Source organism: Tenrec ecaudatus, chromosome 9 (genome assembly GCF_050624435.1).
Source record: "Tenrec ecaudatus isolate mTenEca1 chromosome 9, mTenEca1.hap1, whole genome shotgun sequence".
Lineage (NCBI taxonomy): Eukaryota > Metazoa > Chordata > Mammalia > Afrosoricida > Tenrecidae > Tenrec > Tenrec ecaudatus.
The window spans coordinates 20007431-20019209 of NC_134538.1; the positions used below are offsets into that span (position 1 = coordinate 20007431).

The 11779-nt window shown below is 41.2% G+C and overlaps 1 protein-coding gene across 1 annotated transcript; it reads left to right on the top strand.

Annotated features, from left to right (window-relative positions):
• Nucleotides 1-4464: 4464 nt before the first annotated feature.
• On the top strand, nucleotides 4465-4887 carry LOC142456306 (large ribosomal subunit protein uL14-like). Its single transcript, XM_075557468.1, has one exon. It carries the CDS (start codon nucleotides 4465-4467, stop codon nucleotides 4885-4887), a length of 423 nt encoding a protein of 140 aa, XP_075413583.1.
• Nucleotides 4888-11779: the final 6892 nt, after the last annotated feature.

The window sequence follows — 11779 nt, forward strand, 5'->3', positions numbered from 1 at the left end:
TATCATTACTCCCATTATTGTTCTGAAGGGCTTATCTTTCTTGGAATGCTTGTGTTATGTTGAGAACTCTTTTCTGTACCAGTGTACATGCTCTGGTCTAGCTAAATTTGTAAAGTAGAACTGGGATCATGATAGTGGGGTGGAGCAAGCATTAAAGAACTAAAGAAATGTTTTGTGTTCTGTCAGTGCTTTACTGTATCCCGAGTGGCTCATCCTTTCCTGTCACCCTTCTGTGAGGGATGCCGAAATGTCTACAGATGGACTTTGGGTCTCCAATTGATACCCTTTTCCCCATCAATATGATTGTTTGTTTGGGATCTTCTGATGCCTGATACCTCATCCCATGGGCACCACGTGATCACACAGGCTGGTGTACTTCTTGTATGTGGACTTTGTTGCTTCTCAGATAGATGGCCCCTTGTTTAACTTCAAGCCTTTAAGACTCCAGACGCTACAGCTTCTAATAGGCAGGCACCATTAGCTTTCTTCACCACATTTCATTATACACCCATTTTGACAAAATGATCCTGTTGGGAGAAGGTAAGAATCACACAATGCCAGGTTATTAGAACAAAGGATTCTTGCATTGAGCGAGTACTTGAGTAGAGGCCCAATGCCTTTGACTTTTTTAATATGCCTAGTTTTTTTCTGTGCCTAATTTGACAATTGACCCTCTTTTCTGACAATGGGTTTATTACAGTGCTTATTTTCTCATATGAAATATGCTCTGGGACAAATTTAAATTATTCATGATATATAATCATTGTAATATGTTGTCTGAATCTGTTCCAAATATTTTAAGGAATTGTTAATGTATGTCCATTATCAGTATTGGGCTACCGTTTTCTTGACGTATCATTATCTGACCTTGGTGTGACAGTATTTACTGGTCTGATAGAAAGTATTGGTAACCAAGGTCTCCAGTAGAAAGAAAATGTTTTGAGAATGATGATGGCAACAAATGTACTAATGTGCTTGACACAATGGATGCTTGTATGGATTGTGATAAGAGTTGTATGAGCCCCCAATAAAATGATTTTTTAAAAAGAAAATATAAGCGTTCTCTCACATCCATTGTTATACTTACACTCAATAACTTGAACTTAAACTACCAAACAGTAAAGTGGAGTTTATTCATACCATCTCAGTACTCTGTGTTCAGCTTTACTCAATGGTCTGATTATGCTAGAAATTTCTCCTGGAATTTTATTTTGATTCAATTGATTATAGCCCTTGCAAAAACCTAAAACTTATTCAACTACCATTGATCCCATGCACTGGGTGGACCCTCTGACCTTCCAGCTGACACGTCAGTTTGGAGAACTACATGATTTACACTCCCCTTGCCAGACAGATAGTCACTAACACCTAATTCATTTGTGATGCCCTCACAATAGGGCCCCAGTTTGGGAAAATACTCTGCCATATGACATGCTGTATGGATCTTAGAAAATGTCCTTCAGCTCACCTCCAGAAGAATGGCATAAAACAACGAGGGGCAGCAATTCCTCAGTGATTTTTGCATCAACTTGGTTTTGCTATGTTTTTTAACAAAAGGAACCCATTCCTTCTTTTTAACACGAGAGCTTATATTCCAGTGACTGCCTCTTGAGCTTTCAGGCATTTGATACCATGGAAATAACTTTTGTAAACATAACTAACGATTTAGCATTTTGTGCTTGCCTTGGGTGCTGATTAGTAATTTCTGAGGCTCTTGTTGATAGTTCCGATGGAGTCCATTCCATCTCACAGGGACGCTGTGCAGAAGGGAATGAAACACTGCCCACCCCTGCAGTATCCTCACAGTTTAGCATGAACCCATTGCTTCAGTCACTGTGTCAATCCATGTAGTTGAGGGATTCCTATTTGTCACTGCCCCTGTACTTTACCAAACAAAATATCCTTCTCCAAGTACTGGTCACTTCTGAGAACATGTCCAAAGTATTTAAGGTGAACTCTCATCTCCTTATCTCTAACTAGCACCCTGACCTTACTTCTACCATGGCAGATTTGTTTGTCCATTTGAAGGCCCATGCGCTACAATTCAAACACAGATTCTTCTCAATTCTTCCTTATTCATGTCCACCTTCTATATGCATATGAGGTCACTGGCAATGCCATGGTTCGGGTCAGGAAAACCTAGACCTCAAAGTAACATCATTACTTTTCAACACTCTAATGAGGCCTTGTTAGGCAGTATAATGCATCTATTGAATTTATTAACACTTTTTAGTTGTTTTGTGATTTTCCATAAGCTAACAGTCTTTCTAGAAGAAGTTAATACTTAGTGAAGCTTAGATTAAGAATATTGATCAAGAAGGGACCTGGAAGCCAACCTTGCTCTGAAACCAACTTTTCTCAGAGCCCTGAGCTGGAAGGCTGTCCTTACGACCTAGAGGAAAGATGACACTTAGATTCCAGAAATGCATGATGACTGGGCATAAGATTGTCTAAAACAAATAATGCATTTGTCTATTAGCATGACTTGCAAATCAGTTTTAGAGGGGCTCTAAGCCTCATCCCTTATCCTATAACTGCAACCTCACACCCCTCTGCTTTCAGAAACACCCGGAGGGTTGCAAAATGGCGGTGCCAATGACCTCCAACTAGCCAATCAGACTAATGCTGCCCTCCTTGATTGAAGCACAGCCTCTCCCCACCACACTCATTTTGTTTTCCTCCCTCCAAGTTCCTGGTTAAGCATGATTCACAAGTGCCAGTCCAGACACTAACTTCTCCCTTCTCCCTAAAAGACCAAGACTATGGATGGGATATCCTAGAACCCAAGGCAATCAGCCCTATTCCAGTTTGTGTTGATGACCATCTGTCAACATTACTTAGAGAGCTTGAAACCCACGCTGTAGTCCAATATGACAGAAGGGATGATAAGTCATATCTTTCCTTAATCCATCTCATGTATTTTTTAAAAAAGATAATCTTATTGGGGGTTCTTATAACAATCCATACTTCAATTGTATCAAGGATGTTTGTACATATGTTGCCATCATTCATTTCTAAACATTTATTTTCCATTGAGATCTTGGTTTCAGCTCCTTTTTTTTTCTCTCCCTTCCTCTCACCCTATCCCCATGACTCCTTGATAAATATTAAATTATTTTTATTTTCATACCTTGCACCAACTGCTATCTTTATTCCCCCATGGTTTCTATTCTTGACCCCAGTGTGTGTGTGTGTGTGTGTGTGTGTGTGTGTGTTTATGTGTTGGTCATTGTGATTGGCTCCCCTGCCTCCCTGCTTTTCCCCTCCCTTGTTGGTCTCAACACTCCCATTTCTGTTCCTGGATTCCGTATGTCGTGAACTCTTATCTCTTTTCTGTACCTGTGCACATGCTCCAGTCTAGCCCACAGGTAAAGGCAGAATTGGAGTCATGATAGTGGGGTGTGAGGAAGCCTGAAGGAACCAGAATTATATTTGTGTTTCATCAGTGCTATCCTTCACCCTGGTTGACTCATACCTTCAGTGTGACCCTTCTGTAAGGAGATGTCCGGTTGTTTACAGATAGATTTGGGGGCTCTACTACAACCCATCATTCTCAACAATGTTTTTTTTTTAAATTTTGCTTGTTTGTTTGGGATCTTCTGAAGCCTGTTACCCTATCTTGTCAACACCTCATGATGACACAGGATGGTATGCTTCTTCCATGTGAACCCATTGCTTCTCTAATGGATGGCCATTTTTAAACTTTAAGCCTTTAAGACCCCAGGTGGTATATCTTTGGATAGCCAGGCACTATCCTCTTCCTTCACTACATTTGCTTATGCACCCATTTTGTCTTCAATGATCATGCTGGTATGGTGACCATCACAGATTGTCAGGTTGCTAGAACAAAGTGTTCTTGCATTGAGGGAGGGCTTGAGCAGAGTCCCAAAGTCCATCTACTATCTCAGTGTATTGCCTTATAAATATATGCATGTAGGTCAATACCTCTATTTTTAACAATTAATGTATTTACATATGTACAGACCTATGCTTATACCACTATCCATAGCTCTGCTTCCTATATCTTTCCTCTGTTTCCTTTTACCTTCCTCCTTAGTCCACCATCATGCTTGCCCTTCTTCCACCTCTTATTAATTCCTCTCAACTAGATTGCTGTTGCTCCGACTGCATGCTCTCTAAAAGTGGCCATAATCCCAGGCTTGCAGAGACCCTCTGAGAGCTAGTCACAAGATCTCACACCAGAGTTCCCCCGTGCTGCTATCCGCCTTGGGCCTACACTCTAGGGCTTCCCAATTCCCCTCCTCAGCCAGGAACAGAGTGACTACATCAGCCATTACCTTCCCTCATTTCATGTACTTTTAAGCTTCCTCTCTCATTCACCTTGACTCTTGGCATCATCAATCTTGTCATTACTTGTCTGTAGTGTGCTGTCTTTCACAAAAGCTTTAACATTGGACATCCTTAAACACAAGAGCTGCTTTCTGTCTCTTTCCGGCATTCGCGATGTCGAAGCGAGGACGTGGTGGTTCCCCCGGTGCAAAGTTCCTGATTTCCCTGGGTCTTCTGGTCGGAGCGGTGATCAACTGTGCTGACAACACGGGAGCCAAAAATCTGTATATCATCTCCGTGAAGGGGATCAAGAGCCGGCTGAACAGACTGCCCGCTGCCGGAGTGGGTGACATGGTGATGGCCACAGTCAAGAAAGGCAAACCGGAGCTCAGAAAGAAGGTACATCCTGCAGTGGTGATACGGCAACGAAAGTCCTATCGGAGAAAAGACGGTGTGTTTCTTTATTTCGAAGATAATGCGGGGGTCATAGTAAACAATAAAGGTGAGATGAAAGGTTCGGCCATCACAGGACCCGTTGCAAAGGAGTGTGCGGCCTTGTGGCCCCAGATCTCGTCCAATGCCGGCAGCATTGCGTGATTTTGCCATATGGTTGTGAAAACCACCAACAACCCTATTAAAAATTATTCACACCCATTAAAAACAACAATAACAATAAAAAACAACAACACAAGAGCTATAGAGAATAGAAAATACACCTTCCTCAGGGCTTGTTTTCTTGCTAAGGTTGTATCTGCCTTAACCAAGTCCTCTCTAGGATTTCCTGCTTATTTCCTTTATTTCATGTTGTCTACCTCTAAAACAACTTGCACTGGTTACCACACTCTATTGTGGTACCACACTCTACTACTGTGGGTTTCTAAATGGGCTCCCCCATCACACGCATTTGTTCACACAATGTAGATATTATACAGCATCCATGGGATGCAAGGGGGTTGGAGCAGGATAAACTTTGCTGAAAAACTCCGAAAGTGTTGGAATGTCACAGTGAGAGAAACATTTACATTGGTATCAAGAAATAAATGTATAGTAATTAGCTGGATGAGGTAGTGGGAAAGAAAGAAACATGAACAAGTGTGTGACTACTACTTAAAATATATAAAAAATTTTCTGATTTTTTAGTTAAATGATCATTAAAATATTGGGGGAATTTTCTTTACAAATCATCCCAGGTTCTAGAAAGCAAGGGGTTGTTTGTGTTATATTCACATAATGAGGTAAAAAAGATAAAGTAAAACATAAATGGAAAGAAATAATTCTAAAGGGGGAACCAATTACAAGGATCTACATAGAACCTTTTCCCTGAGGGATGGACAACAGAAAAGTGGGTGAAGCGAGATGTCACACAGTGTAAGGTATGACAAAATAATAATTTATAAATTATCATGGGTTCATGACGGAGGGGAAACAGAGGAAGGGGGGAAAATAAAGTGCTGATGCCAAGGGCTCAAGTAGAAAGCAAATATTTTCAGAATGATGATGGCAACAAATGTACAAATGTGCTTGACACAATGGATGGGTGTATGGATTGTGATAAGCATGGTAAGAGCTCCCAATAAAATGGTTTTTAAAAGAGAAATAATTGTTACTGGAAACAGTGCACAGGAAATAACAACAGCAACAAAACCATTGATCACATATCATGATTTTCTAAATTATTTTTATGTACTAGTGTTTTAATGGCACAAAAACAATTGACACAATGAGTTCATTGACTTGGACTGAAATCATGTTGTGCCTGAAAACTCACCTAAGGTGGTTTAATGCACTAGGTCAATCTTTGACAATATAGATCAACCGTCAACCTAAGCATCTAACTCCCAAGTCTACACAGTAACTCAGGTTCACAGTTTTCATATTGGGAAGACCTGGAATCTATTCATCCTCTGAGATGAAGAAATATATCCTCTCTTACATGAATATCAACTAAGGGGGGGCTGAAGAAAAGAAGAGTGTGCCCTAAATTTAGAGTGGGTCCTGTGCTTAATGCAAACACACTCAGATTGGAGCATGGTGTTGAGAATGAGGGATCACTTAGGGTAAGAAGTGCGGGGCAAGAAACTGATGTGCCTTACTCAACATTATCTACTACTATGTTTCAGGTCACAGAATTGCCAGAGAGAATACTGTCCTCAAGTTGAGGGAGCTAAAAACCTGGGAATACTATCTTTCACATTTATGCACCACTAGGGAAGATTTCAACATTTGGTTGGCGTGTGTGAACCAAATTAATTCACCTGACTCCAAACTCCCTGATTTCTGATTCTTTTATTTAGAGAATGCATTAATTTGACATCAAGAAGCTTGAGCTACAAAATGGTATTAAAGAGCCCTAGGGTATGTTCATTATCCAGATAAAGGTTAGACAGGACTTGTTGAGAACACTATGTGCAATAACTGAGAGTTGTCTATAATGTAAGACATTGATGGGGGAGGGGAACGAAGACGGGGCTGTATAAAGCTTCATGATAGCTATTGCTATCAAATGTATACATGGGATAATGCACTGGATTACTGTGATGGTCTTCCTTGTGTGACTTGGGCTGCTTAGGTAACGTGTCAACATCCAAGTTTGGGACTTGGCTCATTGGGATGGGCAACAGAACTTCCTGAGTAGAGTCTGGATAGAAAGGACATGGGTTATCAGGTGTTGCATAGTGTCACCATTTCTTCAACCCTACAATTTCTTTATTCCCTCCATGCATTGAAACATTTTCTCTAGATTTCTGAAAATGGAAGAATGAGCTCTTCCATGATTTAGAAATTGAATCCTCTCATGGCTTCATTAAAAGAATGAGTCTGATGACAATGTATCAAGTTGGTCAATATGTGGGAATTACTTTTTGTTAATGGTGATTCTTGGGCTTGTAGAAGCACTCCTCACTCATAATGACTCTTTGCACACAGAAGGAAATCCTGCCCAGTCTTTCATTATCTCCACAATGCCTGACATAATCAGCCCTCTTATTGTAAAAATACACCCTATTGTTAAAATACAGCCATTGAAGGTGGTTCTATTTTTTTTTGTTCAAATTAAAAAAACAAAAACTATTCATGTCCTTTTCTCTGGACTATTCCATTCCTGTAATATGTCCCATGCATGAGAGAATGCTACCTCAACATCTTTGCTTTCTAATAACATTTTCCTGGTACTTCTAAGACACAAAAACCAAAAACAAAAAATACAAACTCACTGCGATATAGAGGATTGCAACTCATAACAGCCTAAAAGGAGAGGTTAGAACAGTCCCCGTGGGTTTCTTACACTGAACTATGTGTGGGAAGAGAAAGTCTTATTTTTCTCCAGGGAAGTGGCTGGAAGTTTCAAACTACTGACCAAGCAGTTAGCAGCCAAATATGTCATCCATGCTCCTTCGTCCAAGATAGCTTTGTTTATTCTTCCTTTCTGTGGTGTATTGAATATTCTGCACAAATACAAAAAATTAAAAGGAATTAATATATATTTTACTCATTGTCCATTTTTTAAAAATGGACATGTAATGATTATACCATTGTTTGGCTTGAGCCAATCTCCCCTTACACCCAAAGTGATATTGTTAATTTCAACACTTTAAGTTGGTCTTTTAAAAAATATTTCTCCAATAAAATATGTGTTTTGATTTCTTGACAGATTTTGCCAAGGAGTATCGATCCAAATAAAATAAAAACCTTTTAAAAATAACTCATTTTGACAGTAGAACACAGCCTGGCCCACCAGGCCGTGAGGATGATGTTCCTGAGTAGAGCAGCCAGTCCACAGAGAGAACAACATGGCTGGCTCTACTATGAGACATGATGCCCCTCAGTGACTAAGGGCGATACAGGGGACAGCACTGGAGACACAGTGTGGGAATTGCACCTGACCTAATCCCACCACAACGAGGCAAAGCACTGGGGAAGTGCAACGGAACAGCAAGGGAATGGTGTGGCAAGGTCCCCAGGGAATGCTGAAAGTGGATTTAGGGGCAGGGCGTGGTGCCCCAACAGACTGGACTGGAAAACGCTCCTAAGGGCCAGCAAACGATCCTTGAACGAACTACAAGCCTTTCTTTTGTGAAGTGTTTTGTTTTGTTCTTTGTCAGTGGTTTGTTTTTGTTGTTTTGTTGTCTGGTTGTATACTGTTGCTTTGTTTTCCTCTGTCTTGTTTTCGTGCATGTTAGTGCCTCCACAGGTCTGTCTGAATAAGATAGGCTGGATGAACTATATGGAGGAAAAACAATATGACAGAGTTCCGGGGGACAGACAGTTCTGGGTGGGGGAGGGGGAGGAGGGTAAAGACGTGGTGTTAATAAACACTGGGACAAGGGAACAACATGGGACCCAAAATGGGAGTGAGGGGGGAGTGGCAGGCCTGATGGGGAACGATCAAGGGTAAGGTTGTGTAGAGAAGAGGTATAGCTGTAGCCCAGGTGGGGACGGAGCATGGTAGTGGGGCAGGAGGAAAGTCAAGGGAGATGGAGGAAGGAGCTGGGAGTCAAGGGGCATTTATGGAGGTCTAGACAAAGACATGTACATGCAAACATATATATGAGGATGGGAAATAGATCTAAGAGTCTACATTTATAGGTTTAGTATTAAGGTGGCTGAAGGACCTTCGGCCTCTACTCAAGCACCCCCTCAATGCATGAATACTTTCGTTTATTAAATTGGAACTCTATGATGCTCACTCTCCTGACACAACTGCTGAAGTCAAAGTGGGTGAACAAGTAAATGTGGTGAAGAAAGCTGATGGTGCCCGGCTATCAAAAGAGATAGTGACTGGGGTCTTAAAGGCTTGAAGATAAACAAGTGGGCATCTAGTTCAGAAGCAACAAAGCCCACATGGAAGAACACACCAGCCTGGGTGATCGAGTGGTCCCAAAGGGATCCGTTATCAGGTATCAAAGAACAAAAAATCATCTTATCATTGGCTGCACACCTCCATGATAGGATCGCTGAAGACAAATGGGTGCATAAGCAAATGTGGCGAAGAAAGGTGATGGTGCCCGGCTATCAAAAGAGATAGTGTCTGGGGTCCTAAAGGCTTGAAGGTGAACAAGCAGCCATCTAGCTCAGAAGCAAAAAAGCCCACATGGAAGAACACACCAGCCAGTGCGATCACGAGGTGCCAAAGGGACCAGGTATAAGGCATGAAGCAAAAAAAAAAAAAAAAGAATATATGTATGTGTATATATATATATATATATATATATATATATATATATATATATATATATATATATATATATATATATATATATACCATATTGAATGAAGGGGGAAGTGCAGAGTGGAAACCCAAGGCCCAAGTGTCAGCCACTGGAGATCCCCTCATAGAGGGGTTTAGGACAGGAGAAGGGTCAGTCAGGGTGCGAGGTAGTACCTATGAAGAACACAGCTTTCCCCCAGATCCTGGATGCTTCCTCCCCCCAACTACCATGATCCGAATTCTACCTTGCAGGGCTGGGAATCCAGGGTGGATGATACCTTCAGGACCAAGGGTGTGAAGGGCAATGCTGGGAGAGTGTAGGGTGAGTGGGTTGGAAAGGGGGAACTGATTACAAGGTCCACATGTGACCTCCTCCCTGGGAGATGGATGGCAGAGAAGAGGGGAAGGGAACCTCCGGATAGGGCAAGATATGACAAAATAACGATGTATAAATTACCAAGGGCACATGAGGGAGGGGGGAAAGGGGAGGGAGCGGGGAAAAAAAGAGAACCTGATACAAAGGCCTTAAGTGGAGAGCAAATGCTTTGAGAATGATTGGGGTAGGGAATGTATGGATGTGTTTTATACAATTGATGTATGTATATATATGGATTGTGATAAGTGTTGTATGAGTCCCTAATAAAATGTAAAAAAAGAAAAGGAAAAAAAAAGAAAAGAAAATGATTAGGGTAAAGAATGTACAGATGTGCTTTATACAATTGATGTATGTATATGTATGGATTGTGTTAACAGTTGTATGAGTCCCTAATAAAACATTAAAAAATAACTCATTTTATTGGGGGCTCATTCAACTCTTATCACAATCCATAGATACATGCATTGTGTCAAGCACATTTGTACATTTGTCACCATCATCATTTAAAAAATATTTTTCTACTTGAGCCCTTGGTATCAGATCATCATTTTTTTTTCTCTCCTTCCCCTCACCCCCACGAATCCTTGATAATTTATAATTATTTTTTCATGTCTTACACTGTCCGATGTCTCCCTGTTGCTCATCCCCCAGGAAGAGGGTTATATGTAGATCCTTGTGATTTGTCCCCTTTCTACCCCACGTTCCCCTTACCTTCCTGTTATCGCTACTCTCATTATTTGGCCTGAGGGGTTTATCTCTCCTGGATTACCTGTGTTTCCAGTTCTTATCTGTACCAATGTGCATCCTCTGGTCTAGCCAGATTTGTAAAGTAGAATTGGGATTATGGTAGTAGGGGGAAGGAAGAATAAAGAGCAAGAGGAAAGTTGTATGTTTCATTGGTGGTATATGGCGCACTGACTGGCTTGTTTCCTACCTACAACCCTTCTTTAAGGGGATGTCCAGTTGCCTACATATGGGTCTTGGGTCTCAACTCTGAATTCCCCCTCATTCACAATGAAAGGATTTTTTGTTCTTCGATACCTGATACCTGATTCCATTGACACCTTGTGATCCTACAGGGTAGTGTGCTTCTTCCATGTGGGCTTTGTTGCTTCTGAACTAAATGGCAGGTTGTTTATCTTCAAGCCTTTAAGACCCCAGAAGCTATATCTTTTGATAACCAGGCACCATCAGCTTTCTTCACCACATTTGCTTATGCACCTGCTTTGTCTTTAGTGATCGTGTTTGGAAGGTGAGCAGCACAGAATTCCAGTTTCATAGAACAAAGTGTTCCTGCATTGAGGGAGTACTTGAGTGGAGGCCCAATGTCCATCTGCTACTTTAATTCTAAACCTATAAACATGTGCACATAGATCTATTTCCACATCCTCATAAATAAATATATTTACATATGTACAAGCCTTTATTTAGACCTCTATAAATGCCCTTTGCATCCTAGCTCTCTCCTCTATTTCCTTTGACTTTCCTCATGTCCAGCTAACATACTCAGCCTTCATCTGGGTTTCAGTAATTCCTCTTGGTCACATTACCCTTGATTGCACCCTACCTGGCTTCCTATACCCTTCTTATCACCCAGTTGGATCACTTGTTGTTCCCTTGTCCTTGGGTTCATTAGCACCACTACCTTTCCTCCTATCTCCCTCTCTCCCATGTCCCCCAGGAACTGTCGGTCCTGTTGTTTTCTCCTCCAGATTGTTCATCCAGCCTGTTTTATTTAGACAGACCTACAGGAACAATAACATGCACAAAAAAAAGACAGACCAAAATTTTTCTATCTTCACTTCCACTTCTTGGATACGTGAATATTTTGTAATGAGGAGGGTGCCATTTCTTCTGCTAGACACTACTCATCCTAGCCTTTCAAAATATTGGGGTCCTGTCTTCTG